Source organism: Sus scrofa, chromosome 9 (assembly GCF_054392235.1).
Source record: "Sus scrofa isolate SSC_HxYL_T2T_F1_AM1 chromosome 9, Sscrofa_HxYL_maternal_Yorkshire_Landrace_v2.0, whole genome shotgun sequence".
Taxonomy (NCBI): domain Eukaryota; kingdom Metazoa; phylum Chordata; class Mammalia; order Artiodactyla; family Suidae; genus Sus; species Sus scrofa.
The window spans coordinates 39429216-39450921 of record NC_139391.1 but is presented as its reverse complement, the minus strand read 5'-3'; the positions used below and the strand labels follow the sequence as shown (position 1 = coordinate 39450921).

Below are 21706 nucleotides of genomic sequence, written 5' to 3'. Positions count from 1 at the left end.
TTTTTAGTTTCTTAAGTGTTTCCAAGTTAGCTATTTCTAAGTTTGGATGTCAGGAGAAAGAAAACAAGGTTGCTGGAGGCCACAGGCAGAGGAAGGGCTGTAGACACAGACACAGGCGGACTAACATTCTGTTTCCTGCTTTTTATTTGATTTGATTCTTTGAGGAAAAAAAAAAAAAACAGATTTAAGAATTGCTGAGATGCATAGGGAGCCCAATGCTAGCATCCGTGGGCTTTGAAAGGCTTCTGTAATTTCTGTCTCTTTGTGATGCTGTGCGATGCTGTTTCCAGAGAAACAGAACCAAGAGTTTGGTTTCCCAAGTGCTACAGGCTGGGCCAACCCCGCCCCATGAAAGCAGTGCCCCTTGAAAGTCAGTTATAACAACCAGGTATTTATTTTCTGCTCTGCGCTAGACTCTGGGCAAGGCGCTTTCTTGGAAGTTCCGGCTGGGTGAGGGGCCGGGCGAAGGAATACAGCCCAGAATGGGGCTCCACCAGGGGCCGCGGCGATCTCACGCTGGCGTCCAGGACCTGCTCTGAGCCCTTTCATAGACCTGCTTTTCTTCTTCTAGGAAACGGGACACATTTGCTTCCCTCTTCTTTGCCAGTTTTGTCCCTGCATCCTAATAACCATATATCTCATTCTCCACCCACCCGGCCTCCTTGCTCCTCCCGGCTCGGTCCGGGGAGCACTCGTAAAGGTCGTTGGTCACAAAGCCGCTTTCCAGGCTCCCCAGCGTCACGAACCCGCTTTCGGAGGGGTTCACAGCCACATTGTCATAGTCACAAGACACAGCGTCCGCATCGGGAGTGGCCTCTCCCGAGCGCGCTCGGAATGAAAAGTTCTTCAGGTCCGGCCGGGGTTCGGCTAGATCGGCCTCGCTCTGCTTTCGAATCACCTCGTAAACCTCTAGGTTCCGGCTGTCCCCGTGGGGAGGGGCGGGCCAGGTGGGGCGCTGCTCCTTGGGGCTGGGTTCCCGCTGCTCCCGTTTCCTAGGAGGAAGGAGAACTAGGGCTGAGCAGTCGAGGGGCCTGAGAATATCCCTGTGTCCCCTGGCCAGGCAGGGGGACGTCATCCTGGGCAGTCACTAAGCTGCACTTCTCACCTGCCTAGACCTATGGGTCAAGGCTTCAGCTTGGGGCGGGAACAAAAACAGGAAAGTGTTGCTATGTCTCTAACATCCACTGCTGCCAGGGCACAGAACCGAGGCGGTGACCCTGGGGTTCCCGGAGGCCACAGAGGGTCCGCGGATAGAACTGCATGGGGGAAAATGCCACATTAAAAAAAAAAAAAATCCATCTCCGAGTGAAATTTAACCTGTCCTTCAATCGAAAAATGGGCAATCAGCCTGCGCAGAACCAGCCATCTCTTTGACTTGATCACCAACAGAAATCATGAATATTTCCATACCACATTACAGTTACTACTTAAGATGCCTGAAAATATTTTAAGCGCATCTCTCCTTCAATATTATGATAATTCTGCCCACCACTAAATAAAGAAGCACATGTATGACTGTTTCACATTCAGTTTTGGAAATATTTTGCTGAACTACATATCAGTATTATTGCTGCCCTTGTGATCCAAAGTGGTTTATTTTATTCACTTAAAAAAATTGTTCTGAGAGGGGGCTCAGAGGCTACAGGGGTCTGTGGCACAGAAAAGGTTAAACACCCATGAGATAGATTCCAGCTTCCAAGTCATAATTTCCACATTGGGGTGAGGTGCTAAATAGAGTAAGGAAGGGAAATCAAGAACCAACCACAGGGTAAGAAGTTAGAAAATATATGTGATGTTTTGAATTGATTTCAATTTTTAGATTAAAAGGCATTAGCTAGTAAAAATGCTCATAGTAAGAGATAACATTTTTGAGTGCTTACAGTATACTGGTTCTCCATGTATAAACTGCTCTAATTCTTCTAATAATCATATAAGGAAGTTATTATTCCATGAAATAGGTTTTACATTGGAATCTTACTGATTTAAATTGGTCATCAAAAGGAGTCAAATCTTAAACTGTATCTTTGTTTTCCTGTTGTAAAATGGCAATACCAGCCTTCCTCTCTATATGTACCATGATGATGGAGGATAAAAAGGTAGCTGAGGAGGGCTCTGGGTACCTCAAAAATGATGGCAGTGATCCATTAAAAGAGGTGCTCTAAGCTACTTAGTGTAGCTGTTTTGTAGCAATCTACTTTGTGTATTCAATCAAAAGAAAAGCCAATTAAAAGAAATTGGCTATTTCATTTTGAATTAAGTGGTTGAATTTCAGAGGTCTGCCAGCAGGCTTCCGAACACTTGTTTTCACTGGGCTTGCTATTCCTTTCTTCACTCACCCAACAAACATTTTTGGTGGGAGAGCATACATGCATGAGGGCACTTAGTTGAGTGATGTGTGGATACACAGGTGAATGACAAGTCACTGAAAATCTTTGGGAGTTCCCTTGCAGTGCAATGGATGCAGTGGATTGAGGATCCGGCGTTGTCACTGCAGTGGTTCAGTCCTTGGCCCAGGAACTTCCACATGCCTCAGGCTCAGCCAAAAAAATTTAAATTAAATCTTCCACCAAAAAAGTTGAAGAATGTAAGATCACTCTTTTAATCACAGTTCTTAGTACTTCTGAGTGCCCTGAGCCCATCAGAGAACTTACGCTCATATCTGCAGTAGTGATGGGGTTCTCATGTGGCTCAGTGGGTTAAGAACCCAACTAGTCTCCCTGAGGATTCAGGTTCGATCTCTGTCCTCCCTCAGTGGGTTGAGGATCTGGCATTGCCACAAGCTGTGGCATAGGTTGCAGATGAGGCTTGGATTCCAAGTTGCTGTGGCTGTGGTGTAGGCCGTAACTGCGGCTCCTTTTCGACCCCTAGCCTGGGAATTTTCATATGCTGGAGGTGTGACCCTAAAAAGAAAAAAAAAATTGCAATGGTGATCCTCTTGGAACTGCTTTGGCTTCTGTTGAAGTCCAAGTCTCAGCATTCAGAGAACACAGAGGTTTACGTGATGAAGGTTTTACTTGCCTCCTTCTACAGATCCAAACCCAACATACACCTGTGCTGACCACAAGAAGGAGGAGAAGCGGGATGCCGGGGATTAGGATGTAGGCAAGATTCAAGGCAGCTTCTGAAAAGAAAAGCATGCATAATCAGCATTAGTGATGCTTCTGTATGCTTCCAAATAGGCTTCAAGTACAATCAACACAGAGTATACTGAGGAGCACCTTCTAGAAGGAATTTTGTTAATTGTGAAATTTTTTCAGACACAAGAGATTTTCCTTTTTTCCCCCTTTTATGGTAATGCCAGATCCGAGTCACATCCATGACTGTCACTGCAGCTTGCAGCAATGCTGGATCCTTTAACCTACTGAGTGAGGACAGGGATCAAACCTGCATCCTTACGGACACTGTGTTAGGTTCTTAACCCACTGAGCCACAATGGGAACTCCTCTTTCTTTCCTTGTCCTTCCTCTCCATTAACCAAGCAGAGGCTGCTTGGGGTGCTGGTGTTTCTGTCAGAAATAGTGAATTCTAAGGTGGGCTTTGAGACAGGGAGGGAAAAAGAAGCAAGCCAGAAGTCTAGGGAGTATTACCAGGACAGAGACGGTCCCATAAAGCAAGTGAATCAGACTTTAGAAACGTCTCAACATTTCTGGCTGAGACTAACTAGATCCAGTTGGGCCCAGGAGCAGTGACTCTGGTAGGCACTTAGAGATTTGCCATCCTGATATTTCCGGTCCTTAAATGTTAGACCCAGCCCCTCAAGGGGCTTTGGGAAGAATCAAGGTTGGGGGACTGACCCCTTTCCTACTCCCACTGGTGCAAGATTCCCGACTATCCAGAATCTGTTGTGGAGTTCCTGATGTGGCGTAATGGGATTGGCGATATCTCTGCAGCACCAGGACACCAGGTTTGATCTCCAACCTGGCATAGTGGGTTAAAGGATCCAGCATTGTTCATCTGAGGCTTGGAACTCCAAATGCTTCAGGGTGGCAAAAAAAAAAAAAAAAAAAAAAAAAAATCACTGAACTTTATTGGAGTTCCCCCTGTGGCTCAGTGGGTTAAGAACCCAACTAGTATCTATGAGGATTCGGGTTCGATCCCTGGCCTCACTCAGTGGGTTAAGGATCCAGTGTGGCCACAAGTTGAGGTGTAGGTCACAGATGTGGCTTGCATGTGGTGTTGCTGTGGCTGTGGCTGTGGCTGACAGCTGTAGCTTCAATTTGACCCCTAGCCTGGGAACTTCCAAATGCTGCAGGTGTGGCCCTAGAAAGAGAAAAATAAACTCACCCCAAAACAGAAGCTCTTGTTTTGCTTTCCTGTGAGGCTGCAAACCAGACAGCCACCCCCAAAACCCCAAACAAACCAAACCCCACTATAAATACCACCATCATACCAATGAGCAATAAAATGCCACCCACCTTAGTGTAGCACTTTGTCCTCTTTTCAGTGCATTTTCGCATACTTCATCTGTTTTCTAATAGAGAATTTGACCAGCTTTTGTCCCTGGTTCCTAGGAAGGGAGCTCTAAATCTTTGGGCTGTCTCAGGTAATAGGAGTGATTTTGTTACTCAGGAGCCCCTCAGGCCAGATCAGAGTTAATGTTGACAGAGATGTCTCAGGATGGGGGCTGGTGGGGAGAGATTGGGGTCTGGGGCCTGGTTCAGTTATGTGGCCAACAACAATCGGCCAATGATGAAATCATTTGTGCTATGTAATGACAGCTCAGTAAAATCTCTGCTGTCTCCAAAGGCTCCAAAGCTCAGTGGAGCCTTCTGGTTGATGAACACATTGATGTGCCAGGAGGGTGACTAGGCATTCTGGTTCCCCAGGGAAAGGACAGAGAGTCCCCATCTGGGACCCTCCCAGATCTCACCTTATGAGTTTCTTCATTTGGCTGGTCCTGATCTGTATCCTTTACAATAAAATCCAGTGTTTGTCTGAGTTCTGTGAGTTGTTCTGCTGAATTATTCAATATGATGGGGTCATGGGCACTCCTTGGAATTGCAGCCAGTTGATTAGAAGTGCAGGTGGCCTGGGGACCCCTGAACTGGTGGCTGAGAGCTGAAATGAGGGAAGGCAGTCTACAGACCTTAACCTACAGGGTCTGTGCTAACTTGGGGTGGCTGGTGTCAGAACTGAATTGCACTATTGCAATAGCCTATTTCATTTAACGGACACAGTAATGCTCTCAGGTAGGTGAGAAAAATGTTATTAATTTCATTATGCCAATGACTAAGCTGAAAAATTAAGCGTTTTTCAAAAAAGTGGCCCAATGATAAAAACACCTATATGCCTCTCTTTTTTGTTTTAATTGAAATATTGTTATAATACTATGTTAGTTTCAGGTGAATTATATATTGACTTAACATTTGCATACATTATGAAATGATCAACAGGATAAATCTGGTAACCGGCTCACTCTTCCTCTTGAAACTCAGCGTGAGAGTCAAGGTTGAAAGTCCATTAGTGCTCCAATTTATCATTCCATTGTATCTTTTATGATTTAACTTTTAAAATGTTTTTGCCCATTTCCTCTATTTGTTTCATAAGCGAATGTTAATCAAGGATGTTACGCCTCATGGCCTGGGTCTTTCTGCTCTTCCTTCCCTACGTCTATTCTATAATTCACCACCCCCGTCCCCCCAACTACTGGGTGGTTCTCAGGGCTCTGTCTGTCTTCAAGCAGATTTTTTTCCCTCCCATCTAGTCTAATGGGCCCAGTTGTCTTAGCTATTTAGCTGACAAAATCTAACATTTAATGCAGTTTTTACAAGTACCCTGTCTGGTTCCATTTTTATTTTAAAATTTTTAAATTATTTTTTGGGGCCATACCCATAGCATGTGGAAATTCCCAGGCCAAGGATCAAATCCATACCACAGCAGTGACGACATTGAGCCCTTAACTGCTAGGCCACCAGGGGACTCCTGGTTCCATTTTTAAGTAGGAAAGAACAAGGTAGGGTATGTAACCGCGGGTCGTCTATGATCAGGAGAGTCTGGTCTCTTTTTCCCCTGATAGAGTCGGGACATACCACTGCTTTCTTTCAATGTTCCTGTGGCCTCTTCTTTCTCTGTGTCTTCTGGAAGTCTGGGTGTTGCTGGCTCTGTTCCTTCACCTGGAGAGAGAACCCTGAACTTGAGAATCTGGAGAAAGTCACCATAATCCTGATAATCCCTGAGGTCCTACCAGGGGGTGGGATGCCAACAAGCAATGGCAATGTGACCAGTGTCATTTTCATGTACAGAAAACTGAAGAGTTGAATTTGCTGGCCTAGAGGTTTCCTTGTCCTTATCTTTCTGGCCCGACTCTTGCTGCCAAGAGTCATGTACAGACATGCCCAGGGGGCAGCTGGCATCAAGGCCCCTAAAGTGCTAAGGTGCTCACTTCTAGGACTGTAACTCATCACTTTGGCTCACTTTTTTTTGGTCTTTTTGTCTTTTTAGGGCCGTACCCGCGGCATATGGAGGTTCCCAGGCTAGGGGTCTAATCAAAACTGTTGCTGCCGCCCTACACCACAGCAACGCCAGATCTGAGCCGCATCTGTGACCTACATACACCACAGCTCATGGCAACGCTGGATCCTTAACCCATTGAGTGAGGCCAGGGATCGAACCCGCAACCTCATGATTCCTAGTTGGATTCGTTTCCGCTGCGCCACGATGTTAACTCCTGGCTCACTTCTTGACTCATTAGATTGAATTATTCCTTTCATCTTGTCAATAATTGCCAAGGAACATCCCATACTGAATTTGCAGCTCTTTTCAGATATTTGAGAGAAAGACAGCACTAGAGGGTGAGATTAATGAACTGCTGGGCACAGGTGGGGCACAGAGCCATGGAAAAGGCCAGGCTTAACTCTAGGGGTCTTTTCACTGAATAATCTGGTCTCAGGAGCATGCGGTTCTAAACCTATGAAGAAGGGCTGTGAAGCTGCACAAATTAACTCAAATCACAAATGACACTCTTACCTCCAGGCCTTGTAGGAGGAGCTGTTGGTTTCTCTGTAGCAGATAGAAACAAGAATGAGAGTGTTAACTAAATCTCTGTGCCATCTGAATGAAATTGGCCAGAGCATGGCATCCATGTATTTGCTCATCTGATAAACTTTAGTTAGTGTTTTCTGATACCAGGGACCAGGTGGGCAAGTTGAGAGAATCACTTCTGCACAAAGACTAGCCTTCCCCCAGATTTACTTGGGGACTTTTTTTCTTTTTTAAAAAGTATTTTAAAACTTCCACATATGAGAATTTCCAAGTATACACAAAAATGGAAAGATCGGTATCAGTTACCCCCATGTACCATCATGCAGCTTCGATGCTTATCAATATATGGCTGATCTGGTTTCAACCACAATCTGTACTCCTCCCTGGATACACCCGGGCCTGGATTGTTTTAAAGCAACTCAAGCAACCTGGATTGTTTTAATGCAACAAATGCTGCTCTCAAAGCAGTGGAAATAGCTGGGGAGTAAGTGGACATGGCCGGCCCCAAGGCAGAGCCTGGTAATTTAGAGCCCTGAGTCATATGAAATGTTTCTAAGAGCCCTTGCACAGTCAGCCTACATTAATGTTTTTGCCTTTGGCTGAAAGTATGTCAGCCTCTTGTATTGGCAGTGACTCTTATGTTGATCAGATGCTCTGGGCTTCATAGTGTCAGAGTCCTTAAGGTCAAATTTTAATTTATTTTTTATTTTAATTTTTTTCATTTTGGGCCGCCCCCACCGCATATGGAGTTCCCAGGCCAGGGATCAGAGCTGAGCCGCAACTGTGACAACACCAGATCCCTAACCCACTGTACCGGGCCAGGGATTGAACCTGCGACCCAGGTGTCCCAAGAGGCTGCCGACCCCATTGCACTACAGTGGTAACTCCAAGGTCAAAATTTTAGAATTCAGAGTCCTAAGGCCAGGATGTCAAAGCTATCCTGAAGTTTTATTCAGAAAGGGAACTTTTAATCATCTTCCCATAAGAGGTGATGTGACTCCATTTATTTATTGAAAAAAGTACCTACATAATGCCTGTTGTATGATAGAAACACCATCATGTTCTGAATGTTTTATAAAAACAGAACACAGCTTATCCTGATAACAGCCTCATGAGGTAGGTGCTGTTCTGATTTCATACACAAAGAGGCTGAGGTACAGGGAGATTAAAAAACTTGCTCAAATCTCATAGCTAATAAGTAGCTGTACTGGGATTTGAATTTAAAAAATTTAAAATTGAATTTAAAATCAGAAGGAGACAAACTCTGTGTTAGGTATTAGAGATAACAATAGCACATGAAAAATAGTCCCAGCCCACTAAGGAGCTTATATTTTATATTCTACAGGATGGCTATAAAATATGAAAGTACAGGGGAATACTAATACCTATTAATTTCTGATGTATTACAATGTATCATATATTTAATGACATTACACAATCTAGTCATTCTCTTGTTCCTCCATAATTCAACCCACTGGGCAAAACTGCAGTGAATATGGCCAGTTAATGCATCATTCTATCAATTGCTGCAATGGTCTGTGACACACTGCCTCTGATGATTTGTCTCTGATTTCCACTGAAGGCATCTATGCCTTCAGCACACCCAGGAGTAATCGAGCATTCAGATCTGGCTAGCATGCCACCTACCTATGTGGTCATGCCATCAAATCCAGGTGTAGATGCTATCTTTCAACCAGTCCCTTGCCCTCTGGTGTAATGGGATGGCATGCCATCCTGTTGGAACCATTCTGGGGGACTTTCCCTTAGCCCATCAAGTGCAGGGATTAATTGGTCCAATGTGTATTTCCAGACCTGACACCGACCACATCGTGAAGGGCACAAACTTGTAGGCAGACAGTGAAAGTACTGTGTATGTGAGGTGTTATGATAGTCATAGGAGGAACGCTCAATTGGGTTTTGAGGGGCCCTGGAATGCTTCCCAGAGGAAGTGAGTTTTGTAAACTTGTTTTCAGAAATAATTTCAGATTTATGAAAATTTGCAAGACTAGCACAGAGAATTATCATATAAACTCCACCCAAATGTTATCATTTTATCATATATATATGTATGTGTGTGTGTGTGTGTGTGTGTGTGTGTGTGTGTGTGTGTATGCTTTTTAGGGCTGCACTCAAAGTATACGGAATTTTCCAGGCTAGAGGTTAATCGGAGCCGTGGCTGCCAGCCTACACCACAGCCACAGCAACTCGGGATCAGAGCTGCGTCTGTCACCTATACCACAGCTCATGGCAATGCTGAACCCCGACCCCCTGAGCAAGGCCTGGGATTGAACCCACATCCTCATGGATACTACTTGGATTAGTTTCCGTTGTGCTGCAACGGGAACTCCCTATCATATTTTGTTTATAAAATTATTCTCTGTTTCTGTTTGTCTCTCTCTCTATATATATATCTATATGTCTATATCTTTATCTAAATCTATGCATGCACACACACACATGTGTATATATTCACATACAGACACATACATAACTTTTTTCCTGAGAATAAGTTGCAGGTATATTTACCCTTGACTCTTAATCCTTCAATGTGTAGTTAAAAGGAGGGGGGCATACTCTAACATAACTGTAGTATGATGGTCAAAACCAAGACTATTGACATTGATATGATCAGTATTATCTGATCTATGGATCTTATTTAGATTCTCCCAATTGTTCTAATCATCATTGTTGTCAGTCATCATGGTCGTCATCAAGGTCCAGGGTCCAATCCAGGATCGCCTATTGCACTTAGCTGTTATGAGAGAAGGTTATGTTCAACCTGAACCTGAAGGCTGAGAAGGAGAGGGAAGGGGAAAGAGGGAAGGGTGTTGCAAGCACTGGAAACAGCAGTTGAGAGCTCTTGGGAAACTTCCAAGGGTGCAGAGGGGAATGAGATGGGGGAGGAGTGCTTGGTGAGAACGGGGGCTGGAGAGAGGCAAGGGTCTGATCAGTTCCTTTAGAGCATGCTGAAGTGTGTGACCTTGCCCTGAGGATGCGGGGATGGCACAGAAAGGCAATGAGTTAGGTTTTCTCCACGTGCCTACCTTCCACTGCTGGATCTATGCTTGGTCCTTTTCTGTGCCCTGGGAGGCTGACCTCTACGGTCTGTGTCTTGGGGCTCCCTTGTCCTTTGGCTTTTGATTGGATTTAACCAATAGGAGGCAGAGGTGGGAGATTAGAGGGTAGAGAAGACAGGGGTCCTGATAGTTATTCCCCAGGCCCCCTGCCCACATCACTGTGGTTGACAGTAGTTGCATTCTCTGGTTACAACTCCTGTTGGGTGACTCCCCTTCTGAGACTCCAAGCCTTTTTTGAATTCTGCTAAAACCATTCCCTTCCCTTGCTCCCTGGTGCCTGGAGGTCATATCAGCTTCCCATTGTGGCTACTTCCTGGGTACCTCACCATTTCCTGCTCTGTGCCTGCACCTCTACAAATAGCATTTTATTATACTCTTCTCATTAAATGCTTTGAGTGTGCCTGCTTTTTCCTGCCAGGACTGAGTCTAATACAGGCAATTGCAACATTAATAAAGAATATGACTTAAAAAAAAACTAACTAGGAGTTCCTGTTGTGGCTTGGCAGTAAGGAACCTAACTGGTATCCATGAGGACGTGCATTCAATCCCTGGCCCCACTCAGTGGGTTAAGGATCTGGCATTTGCTGAGAGCTGTGGTGTAGGTCAAAGATGCAGCTTGGATCTGGTGTTGCTGTGGCTGTGGCATAGGTCAGTGGCTGCAGCTCTGATTAGACCCCTAGCCTGGGAACTTCCATATGCTGCGGGGTGTGGCCCTAAAACAAAACAAAACAAAACCTAACTAGGTTCAAAGTCCAAAAATAAAAAACTAAGAAGGCAACTGTCTAAATGTCACAGTTGAAAAACTGTTTAAGATGTACAACATTTTAAATCACGAAGAGAACAGGATGCAATGAACAAACATGTTGGGCAACCAGTTTGTACTAAGTGTCTGGCTTTCACTGCTCTATAAAGGTGTCCTGCTAGGCCAGCCTGGGTCCTTGCCACCTCCCTGCCTGAGACAACGCTATGTGGTGGAGGAGGCCAGGTCTCTGGGGAGAGGCGTTCGTCTGAGGGGGTGAAGAGGGGGGGAAACCACTTCAGCAGCAAAAGCATAGTCAAGGGCAAACAATTTAAAAATGACAGGATTGTTTAGTCTCCAACTAGATGTAACCAACTCGTCATTCTACTTCTGTCAGGAAGGGATGCAGAAATGAGGTCAAGCAGTTGGCTTCAGGGAGGTGAGAAACTTCAGTGACAGATCAGAACTTACTTCGTGTTTACATCCTAATGGAGTCCGTCCAGTGGAGGAGTTTGGGAAACCCCAGCACAGTGAGACTCCAGACTTGTAGCCAATTCAAAACCGCGAACAGATGTAGAAGCAAATGCCATTTGAATCTGCAAGGCATCTCTACAAAGGGTGGCCTAAGGAGGTAAGCCTGCCGATCACCGTGACTGCTCTCCACCCAGTGCCAGTAGAATTGATGTGCTGTATCATCTGCCTCCTCTGGTCATTATTCTGTTTCCTTAAAGTCCCAGAAAATAACGTCACATGGCTGGGAGAAGCCTCGCAGACACAATGGCCAGCTTCCTTCGATACTTCTTTATTCCAAGCTCCTCCAGTGTACAACCTCACATGCAGAAAGACTAGGAATTGTACTTGTTTGGGATTAGCATATGCACACTGAACTATATGGAATGACTGGCCAACAGGGACCTGCTGTATAGGACAGGGACCTCTACCCAATATTCTGTGATAATCTGTATGGGAAAAAATCTGAAAAAGAATGGATAAGTGTATATGTATAACTGAATCCCTTTGTTGTACAGCAGAATGTCCAGCACTGTAAATCAACTGGACTTCCATAAAACTTTATTTTTTTAACTTTATCTATTTAAAAAAATTTTTAATTTTTTTATGATCATAATTTTTCCATTATAGTTGATTTATAGTGTTCTATCAATTTCTACTGTACAGCAAAGTGACCCAATCATATATATATATATTCTTTTTTTCACATTATCCTTCATCATGTTCCGTCATAAAACTTTAAAAAATAATTTAAAAAAGAATTGTAGTTGTCCACATAGAGGGCTTTTCATTTCTTGAAGTTCTCATAATTCTTGCCTTATCATACATAAATTAGGCCCTTTCATTTTTTTCATCACTTTTCTTAGCATCTAATCCCTCTCTCCTTTGCTAGAATTACTGTTCAGAGAAGAAGTATCACTACCTCTCCCTTTACAAGACTCCCTGTGCTATTCCTGCCTTCCGAGACAGACCATATCCAGCCTATGGAATGCATGCTGCCTATGAAATGCGTAGCTCTCTCAGTAAGCCTGCTTTCCCTTTGCGGTGGCTGGCTCCTGAATTCTTTCCTGTACAAAGCCAAAGACCTTCACCTGGTGGGCTGTCCCAGGAGCCATGGACGTGACCACCCTCTTGTGCCCCATTTTCCGGCAACACCTTTACAAAGGTCTTCTCCCCCCCACCCCGCTTTTCCTTTGATTATAAAAGTGGAGCCCACTTAGTTCTTGGGGCGGAGCTCTCTTGCCTGCCACTTGTATCTTTCACAAGTGTCCTATGCTAATACATTCACTTCTTAACAACAAAACAACAAATCCCAGTGTTTAATGCTGCTGGCCGTTTGCAACAAGCTTTCTCAGAGAACACAATTCCTGGAATCAGCGGCTGCTTATGAAATGAGAGAGGAGGTTGAAAATTTAGCCACATAACTTGGGAGAGGATTCCTTACCCTCGGAATATTTGCAGATGAAATTGTTCTTCATGGTGCATCGATCGTCGTTCCACTGGAACATGTAGCGGCCCCCGATGCCCGCGGGTGCTGATGGCTGATGGTACATGACCACGCAGACCTCGCTGCCACAGGAAGGCTCATCCGCATACCAGTTCCTGCAGGAAAGGGGCCATCAGTAGAGCCAGCCGCAGAAGGCTACCACAAGAAGATCAAAACCTTTGTTTTTCTATCATGTTCCACTGAGCCAGGAACTGAAGGTGGTGGTGGGGATTGAAGTGCCGCCAATAAAGAGAACGCTGCTTTCTAATATGGACATCACAATCAATCATCTGGCATTTGCCACAGACTCTTTGCAGGACGAATATATTACCATGCGACGTCTGCAAAGTAATTATGAGAAAAAGCCACCAGCGGGGCCAGTCTGGACAAGCTTACTTCTTTTTTGCTTTTGGCTAACTGGGTTTTGTTTCTCTCTTTTTAAGGACTCAGATGCACTAAGAAGGGGCATGGCTCATCTCATCCCCAGCTGGCCCTGTTCCCATCTCCCCATGCTTTTCAACAGCCACGGCTGCCTTCCTAGTGCTGAGGAGTGGATAGAAATTTCAAGCATCTGAGCAAGACTTTCCAAAATGTAGAGACTTCAAAGCAGGAGAGGGGGGTGGGGACAAGAGCAGGAGGCCCACATCGTCATTGTCAGTTTCTAAGTTTTTTCCCCTTCATCAGGCTGCTGAGCCTGTCAGCCTCAGCTGTCTGACTTCTTGCTTTTGTCTCTCCAGCTCCTGGATGGGATGCATTAGCAGCCCCAATGGCATTTGGAATTCAGTGGTGCTGCCACTCAGTTGGATATGTGGGTGCCAGGTTAGAGCCTTGAATTCCATAGATCGTCTAAATGCTGCGAGCACCTGCCCCATGTGATGACTCAGGGCTGGGCTTTGTCGTCGGCCCCGTTACCCACCTAAAGCACTTTCCTTCAGCGGCCCAGATTTCGCCCTGATGCTCAGACTCTTCAGCTGGGCCCTGCCTCACTCTTGTCAGAGCCCCTCCTCAGGAGACAGCCATGAGACAGTGTTCCTAGTAGACCCAGTATGGCCCTGCTTGAGACTTAGGCTGCGGTCCACCCCAAGGAAAACCCTCTGCTGCACCTGCTGGGTTGAAGTTGCCTGGACAATACCTGAGCCTGCAACGCTGCTTGGACATTGTGTGGACAGCTTGGGATCCTGATGGGGGCTGGACTCTGCGTCTCTTTAGTCACCTCCAGACATTTTCCAGCCCTGTTGGTGGACCTCTTACTTGCCTTGTTCTCCTCCCTGCTGGCCTCATGGCTTTATGCTATTTTTTTTTCACAGATGATGGATTGGATGAAATATTATGCCTGGCATCTAGTGTCTGCACCTGATCCAGCTTTCAGCCTTGGAACTCAGTGCTAGAAGGAGGAACACCTTACAACACCATGATAGATGCATGTGGTCATTTCCACTATTCTCCCAAAGGGATCTATGACCATTTACTGAGTAACCATACACTGGGAAAAAGAGGAATACCCACACACTACAAGGGTTGTTGGACACAGGGTGTAAATTAACATGGATACCCAAAGACTTGAAGTGTCATTAAGGTTACCCATTTGAGTGGGAACACATTGAGGCCAAATATTAAATGGAGTTTTGCCCCAAGATCAGCTCACAGTGGGACCCATCCAGTGGTCATTCCCTAGCCCCCAGATATATGAATTGAAAAGCTCTGAGGTATGAGCTGTAACAGTGAAAAAGAGCAAGTAGAAGCCTCTGAAATGGGATTCTTCCCCATCCTCTTCAAGACAGTAAATAAAAACCCAATATTTTATCCAGGCGAAGGTGACAGAAAGTAGTGCCACCCTGAAAGACTTAGAGAATGCAAGGATGGCATTCACATCATCTCTCTAGGTCATTCCCTAGTCTGACTCCTGCAAAAACCAGGCAGATCCTGAAGGATGACACTGGAGGAGCACGAACTCAGCCAAGCAGAAGCCTCAGTTGCAGCTGCTATGTCATTTGTGGTCTCTTTCTTAGGCACCTACTATGCAGATCTGGTGAGCACATTCTTCTTATCTCTCTTAGAAAGAGAATCAGAAACAGTTTGCATTCATTTGGAATGGACAACAGTATACCTTTATAGTCTTGCCTCAGGACGATATTAACGTTCTTACCCTCTGTCAAAATGTGACGTGAAGAGAGACTGCCCGGATATCTTGCAAAAAATCACACCGGTCCACCATATTGCTGGCCTTATGCTAAATGAACCAGATGAGCAAGGATTGGAGGCCTTAATAAGACTCATGTGCTCCAAGGGCTGGAAATAAACACTTGCGAAGATACAGGGACCTGCTACTTCATCAAAATGTGTAGCTGTCTAGTGTGCTGGGGAATGCCAGGACATCCATTTCAAATTAAAGGTAAAATTACTTGCCTCACAATAATTGCATCTTGCAATAATTTGAGGAAGGAAGCATAGCACATGGTTGGTCTCTTTGGGTTCTAGAGGCAGCATATTTCATACCTGGGAATTCCGCTCTGGCCTATACAGCAGCTGACAAGAAAGACCGCTGTCTTTGAGTGGAGTCCAGAGCAGAAAAGGACTCTGAAGCAGTTCTAGGCTGTGATATAAGCAGACTTCCCCCTTAGGCCATAAGATCCATCAGACCCTATTATTAGAAGTATCAGTGGTGAGAAAAATAATGCAAATAGATTTGGTGCAAGTCCCGGTAAGAGAATCATCACTCAGGCCCTTAAGACTGTGTAGCAAAGCCCTGTCATCTGTAGCTGAGAAAAAAAAAATCACCTTTTGCAAAGTAACTCCTTTGGAAGTTCCTGGGCTAGGGGTTAAATCAGAGCTGCAGCTGCCAGCCTATGCCACAGCCACAGCCACGCCAGATCTGAGCTGCATCTGAGCCACATTCACGACCTACACTGCAGCTTAATCCACTGAGTGAGGCCAGGGACGAGCCCTCATCCTTACAGACACAATGTCAAGTTCTTAACCCTTTGAGCCACAACAGGAACTCCAAATCTTCATTCTTTTGATTGAAAATGAAAGTTTAAACTTTTTTTTTTTTATTGTTTACCAGTTACATTCTCCACTTTATGAACTGTTTGCTCAGGTCCCTTGCCTCTTTATCTTTTGTAGTTTTATTGACTTATATAAACTTTTAGTGCTTTATTGACTTATGTAAACTATTGTAAAAAGATAGTGACCTTTCAATTTGTTACAACATTTTTCCAGTCTGACATCCCTTTTAACTTTGATATTTTTGGACGTTTTTCTAGGTCACTGCTTTTCTTACAGGGGTGATGGCAGTGCCACGGTGCTGGGGGCGGGTGTGTGAAGTGAGTCCAATGCTGTGGGTTTAGACCGGTCCTACCAGCTGCAGGCTTCCCTAAGTCCCTCCTCGGCCAACCCAGAGAATTAGATCTTGGCTCTAATTTCTTGCTCGTCATCATAATTCCCTGTGGTCTGGAGCCCTATCTTTTGCTTTTTTCTTTCTTTCTAAGGCTGCCCCTTCGGCATATGGAAGTTCCTGGGCTAGGGGTCTAATCAGAGCTGCAGCTGCCAGCTTACACCACAGCCACAGCAATGCTGGATCCGAGCCACTCCTGTGACCTACACCACAGCTCACAGCCACGCCAGATCCTTAACCCACAGAGTGAGGCCGGGATTGAACCCCCATCCTCATGGATACTAGTCAGATTCGTTTCCGCTGAGCCACAGCAGGAACTCCCTAGAGCCCTATCTTGAGTCTTCAGCCCCACAGACCTTCAGTCTCTCACTGGGGTTCCAGTTCAAAAGGTCAGAGAGCCAAAACCACTGACTTCAAGCACCACGTGTTGTTGAAACAGTGCTTCTGGGCTCTTGAACATGAGTTGGGCCCAAGTTAAGGCTGACTGGCCAGCTTTGCCCCACTGCTTTGGTTGGTACTTCTATGCCCTCAGAGCTCTGCCCGCCTGGGCCTTCTCTTCTCCACTCACTGGCCCCATGGATCCAGGCTGCTTCTTTTTTTGAGTTCTGTCAAGTGAGTTAGCTTCTGAGAGTTCTGCACACTTACCTAAATGTCGCTGTGCTGCCATCGGTCCAGGCGTAAAGGTCCTGGCAGGCAGTGCTGTTGCTCTGTTTCTCTTCCCACCTCCTGAGCCCAATCCAGAAATCGCCATCCGAAGCATGGAGGTTTTCAATGAACTTTTCTATCAGTCTCTGTTCATCTTCAGACTCGATGCTGACGAGCTGGCCCCCATCCCTCCCGCAGGCTGCTCTGGCTTCCTCAAAGTTCAGTCTTCGAGAAGACTCCTGGAAGTAAATGACTTCATAACAGGGCCTCCGTGTTCCTTCGCGACAGACCGGCTGCCCTAGAGAAAGCAGAAGCCACCCTATTTCAGTGCCCCCCAAAGGTACCAGAGCAGGGATGCTTAGAGGCATCCGAATGAAGCTGTCCCTGAGCAGGAACTGTGCCCACTCATCAGTGGGCTGTTTCAGTGTCATTCAGGCTCTCTGAGCCAATTCAGATCCCTCCTGGCACCAAGATGCAGTGATTTAGAGTCTGATCCCTAAATTGTGTAGGAACTCCATATTTTGTTTGTTACATTATGGATTACTGAAAAGCAAATATTTTAAATCAGCGGTAGGTGAAACTTATGGTTTCATTTGAAGGCACACAACACTTTCAAGCCATTAGGGAATCTCAGGGGATAGTCTGGTTTAAAAGGAGTTATCGCTGTTTGGGGTTCCTTCAGTAAGAGAGGAGAGGCATTCTGAAGTCAGGTGTGAGTGACTCTATCTTGGAACCCTCTGCCGATGTAGCAGGACTGAGAATTCACCCAGTTAATGGTATAAACAGAAGTTAAGAGCATCAGATCCACGGGTTTTCTGCTGCTAGTCTTTCCTAAAGATCACAGCTAAGGTTTATAAACTCTTACTATGTGGCATGAACTATATACCAAGGGCGTCCTTTTTAAAAAAATTTGTTTTTTGGCTTTTTAGGGCTGTACCAGGGGCATATGAAGGTTCCAAGGCTAGGGGTCGAATTGGAGCTGTAGCTGCTGGCCTATGCCACCACCATAGCAACGTGGGATCCGACCTTCATCTTCGACCTACACCACAGGTCACGGCAATGCCAGATCCTTAACCCACTGAGCAAGGCCAGGGATCAGACCTGCGTCCTCAAGAATGCTAGTCAGATTCATTCCCACTGAGCCTCGACGGGAACTCCTGTCCTTTTTTTTTTTTTTTTTTTTTTTAACTTTTTTTTCCTCTTTTGGCTGTGGCATGCAGTGGCTTGTTGTAGGACCTCAGTTCCCAGACCAGGGATTGCACCTGGGCTGCTGCAGTGAAAGCACCAAATCTTAACCACTGGGCCACCAGGGAACTCCCTATATCCATCCTTTATCTCATTGAATGCTCACAGTAATCCTCTGTTGTGGGCATTTTTATGCCCCATTTTACAGATGAGAAAACTGAGGCTCAGAGAAATGAAGTAGTTTGTCTCAGGTCACATGACCTGAGTCAGAACCCAGATCTAATTACAAAGTCACAGCCACAAGCATAGATCTCTGCTCCCCATGCCACCCCAGGCTCGGATCACATGGGGAGCCCATGTGATGGGTCTCATCTGACTGACAGCTGAAGGGCTGAAGATCATCTAGGGTATTTTGTTGGGATTCTTCTGAGGATGAAGAAGAGATCATTCACCAGTACACACCACCCTAGTTTGTGTCTGGGTGCCTGAAGCCATGCTGAACCAAAACATTAGCTTCATCGCTCCTCTGTTCAGTCAGCACGTATTGAGTACACCCTCTGTGCCTGGCACTGTCTAGGAGCCAGGAATACAGAATACATGCCACTTCCTAGCCCACAGGACACATAGCGTATGTTTCTGTATCCAGACGTCCAAGTGAAAACCGGATTTCAACAAGGAGCATCCCTTGCAGTGGAGAGCCTGTTCTTGGGCTGCGGGTGTAAATTGCTGCTACAGAGTGAAGAATAAAGGATTTTGTTTTGGGAACCTCTTCCCAGCCCTCATAGAATGTTCTCATTTTCCTTATTTGTTTTGCAACTGTGCAGGGAGCCAGACAGCATTTGTTATTCCCCAAACTGTCCAGAATACAGGGCAAAAGGCCATAGACAGTTAACTGCATTTTTCAGTGCTTAAATGGAAACAGAGCAGATGCAGATAATCTCTTGTGAATTCTTATTTCTGACTTCTTCTTTCAACACTTTTGTAAAGAAGTTCGCAATAAACAAGTTGTAGAGTTCCCGTTGATGCTCAGTGGTTAGTGAACCCAACTAGCATCCATGAGGTTGCCGGTTCAATCCCTGGCCTTGCTCAGTGGGTTTGGGATCCGGTGTTGCCATGAGCTGTGGTATAGGTTGCAGACTCGGCTCAGATCCCATGTTGCTGTGGTTGTGGTGTACAGCTCCAATTTGACCCTTAGCCTGGGAATCTCCATATGCCATAGATGTGTCCCTAAAAAGACAACTCCCCCCCAAAAATGTTGTAAAAGTTTTGCATCTTCTTTCTCTGTCATTTTTCTACTGTTGCTAAATAGAGAAATTCTACTACCACTGATCCATCAGTAAATTAAGAGGCCTCAAAAGCAGGGCATTCTCATTCTCATTAAGGAGGTGTTCTGGAGAGACTGGGGACTACTGGCCAGAGAGGCTGTGGCTGAGATGCTGCCTGGGGAGAAGGGGGGCCAGCCCAGTTTCTATGAGCCATTTAAAGGTGGCTCCAAATGGGGCTGCAGAGGAAAAACAAACAAGCCCCAGGAACCCCCAACCTGGAGTTGAATTACTGGCATTCCTCACTTTTCCATCGTTGGATTATCCAGGGAAAACATAACACCTTAAACGAGTTTCCTGTATGGCCCAGCCTGGCTGCACATCCCAAGCGGGTCAGTGAGTGGCGGATCGAGCCAGGGCAGGAAGGTGGCCCAGAGCCATCTGGTTCCCCTGCTTTCAGGAAGTGTCTCTCTTCTCTCTTTTGCAGGAAGGGGAAGGGCGGGAGGGGCTTGTGTTCCCCACCACCGAGAACAGAGCCCTTGCAGCCCTCACCCAAAGAGCTGAATCGGTGACCTTTCCCTTTTGCCGCTCCGCTCCTAAAACCAAGTTTAGAATCCATCACTCAGCTTCGGAAGCACAGAGAAGGGAGCTGGAGGTTTTCATTCTCCTCCATCCCTCTTGGCCAATCTGTTGCCAGCGGGGGAAACTCGAGAAGGGGGCTTGAAGATCCAACCCCCGCCCCGCTCGCGCGAGAGAACAAATGCAAGCGGCAAGAAGCCAGAACTACAAACCTCCTCTGAGGTCCGTGTCCGAGGCTGCAGTGACACGACGGGAGGAAGGAAGCAGAGAGAGTCATTCCCCTGAGTTAGGCGGGGCTTGTCCCGCGCTAACCAGGCTTCTTTTCCGATCTCTAAGCGCTCTTATTCTAGGCGCCGGATCGTGGCACCCTCTCCCCGGCAGAAGAGACCAGAAGCAACAGGATGGCTTTTCCCGCACGGCCGATCCAGAATCCCTACGATTCCCAGAGTCTCCGGGGAGAGGAGACCTTCCCAGTGGGCAGGACAGGGAGTTGGTGGCCTGCACTGAGTGGGGGGTCCCAGTGACTATTGCCATGCTCAATGGAGCAGACTGAGGGGGCGTCTACTGGCGCCACCTAGCCTAGTATCCCAGTATCCCGGGAACAGGAACGGACTTGGATCGATCCAGGACACGCAGGGAACCGGCGCTAGGCTCAGCTGCCAGGCGATTGCTCCTCTAGAAGCGAAGGAGTGCCGAGTCCACTAGTGGGGCGAGGCCGTCACCCCTCCACCCACTCTGCGGGAGCGCCAGAGAAGAGGCACTGTGGCCCCAAAGACGGTCAGCCGCAGTGGGGTGCAGTGGGCTCCGCAGCCGAGCGCTCCCGGGAACCAGCTCCCGCCCCAGCGCGCGCACTCACCGCTTAGCAGGCGACCCGTCGCGCCCGGGGGGCCCGCCAGCAGCACTGCCAGCAGCACCGCCTGCAGCGCCGCTTCCAGCTGCATGGCCGGGCTCCGGTGCGTCTTCCGAGACCGTGGTGCTAGGGCGGAGGAGTGCGCGGACTCGCAGCGGCGTGCTCCGCAACTCTAACCGCGGGCGGCAGCGGCATCTCCCGAGGACCAACGGACCCGACACCCGGCACCCGGAGGAGGCGGGAAGGGCGCGGAGCCAGTCCTTCGCCCCTCCGCCCCCTGGGACGTCACTGCGGGGAGGGCAGCCCTGCCGACCGGCCCGCCCCCCACGCCCTCCTCCCTCGCTCCCGGCGCCAGACACCCGGCCTGCCCGAGGGGAGCGAGCTGAGGAGGGGAGCCGGCTCTCCGCCCCACTCCAAGCTTCCGCGGGAGATGCTGCGCTGACCCAGGGCGCAGGGCCGAGAAAGCTCCCAGTCTGAAATCTGATGAAGACTGCACTGTGGCTACAGACAGGACCAGATCTCGCCGCCACTCTTCGGATGCACAATTTCGCCCAACGTCCTACGCTCTGTAGATGGGCCAACGGGAGAGACAAACTCTTAGACCTGCGGGGGCTCGGCCGGCTGCGGTCCAGGCACCCAGTTCTACATCTGAGAACGGAATGGTGGATGCAGTGAACAGATGCTCAAGTAGGCAGACAGTTATGGGTCTGGCGAGGCAATTATGGGACAGCGTGGATAACGTCCAGAGGAGGTTAAGTTGGAGTTCTGGCCAAGAGGGGAGTGCCCCTCTCAGAAGCCAAGGGGTGTCCCTGAGCCCAGCAAGGAAATAAAACTGCTTTTCGCAGGGCACAAGCGTGTGGGTGATGACCCTCTCCGTTTCCCCCCAGGAAAGTGACCCCATTTCCTCTGGAAAAGCTTTCCTCACCAACCCAGCCCTCAGTGCGTGCTCCTTCTGCGAAACTCCCACAATAGTGGTGTTTTACATTCTGTTGCTTGTT

The 21706-nt window shown here is 47.2% G+C and overlaps 2 protein-coding genes across 17 annotated transcripts in view; one reads left to right on the top strand and one right to left on the bottom strand.

Moving 5' to 3' along the window:
• BTG4 (BTG anti-proliferation factor 4) overlaps positions 1 to 21706 on the top strand; it is a 205705-nt gene that overhangs the window by 41134 nt on the left and 142865 nt on the right. Inside the window, exon 3 of one of the 9 annotated variants that reach the window (XR_014815249.1) lies at positions 11195 to 11428. The exons of the other annotated variants lie outside the window; for them this stretch is intronic. The gene's annotated coding sequence lies outside the window, so the exon portion shown is untranslated. The remainder of the gene's footprint in view (positions 1 to 11194; positions 11429 to 21706) is intronic. 9 annotated transcript variants of the gene reach the window in all.
• LAYN (layilin) lies at positions 127 to 20967 on the bottom strand. Of its 8 annotated transcripts, XR_014814273.1 has the most exons (10): positions 20715 to 20937; positions 16833 to 17130; positions 12752 to 12909; positions 6967 to 6999; positions 6030 to 6113; positions 4871 to 5058; positions 4416 to 4471; positions 3019 to 3121; positions 1106 to 1256; positions 127 to 992 (listed from the first exon to the last, which is right to left on the bottom strand). XR_014814273.1 is itself a non-coding variant. In XM_084974218.1 (9 exons), exons 1-8 carry the CDS (start codon positions 20797 to 20799, stop codon positions 3025 to 3027), a joined length of 999 nt encoding a protein of 332 aa, XP_084830344.1. In that variant the 5' UTR covers positions 20800 to 20937; the 3' UTR covers positions 127 to 992; positions 3019 to 3024.

What these genes read in the sequence shown, in the direction of transcription:
- LAYN (XM_084974217.1), bottom strand. Translation starts at nt 20,799, where the DNA reads ATGCAGCTGGAAGCGGCGCTGCAGGCGGTGCTGCTGGCAGTGCTGCTG. An exon ending in GGCAGCACAGCGACATTTAG is followed by an intron (nt 12,910 to 16,832) that starts GTAAGTGTGCAG and finishes CCTTTCCTGCAG; the next exon opens with GAACTGGTATGCGGATGAGC. An exon ending in AACATTGAAAGAAAGCAGTG is followed by an intron (nt 3,122 to 6,029) that starts GTATGTCCCGAC and finishes TTTTCTTTTCAG; the next exon opens with AAGCTGCCTTGAATCTTGCC.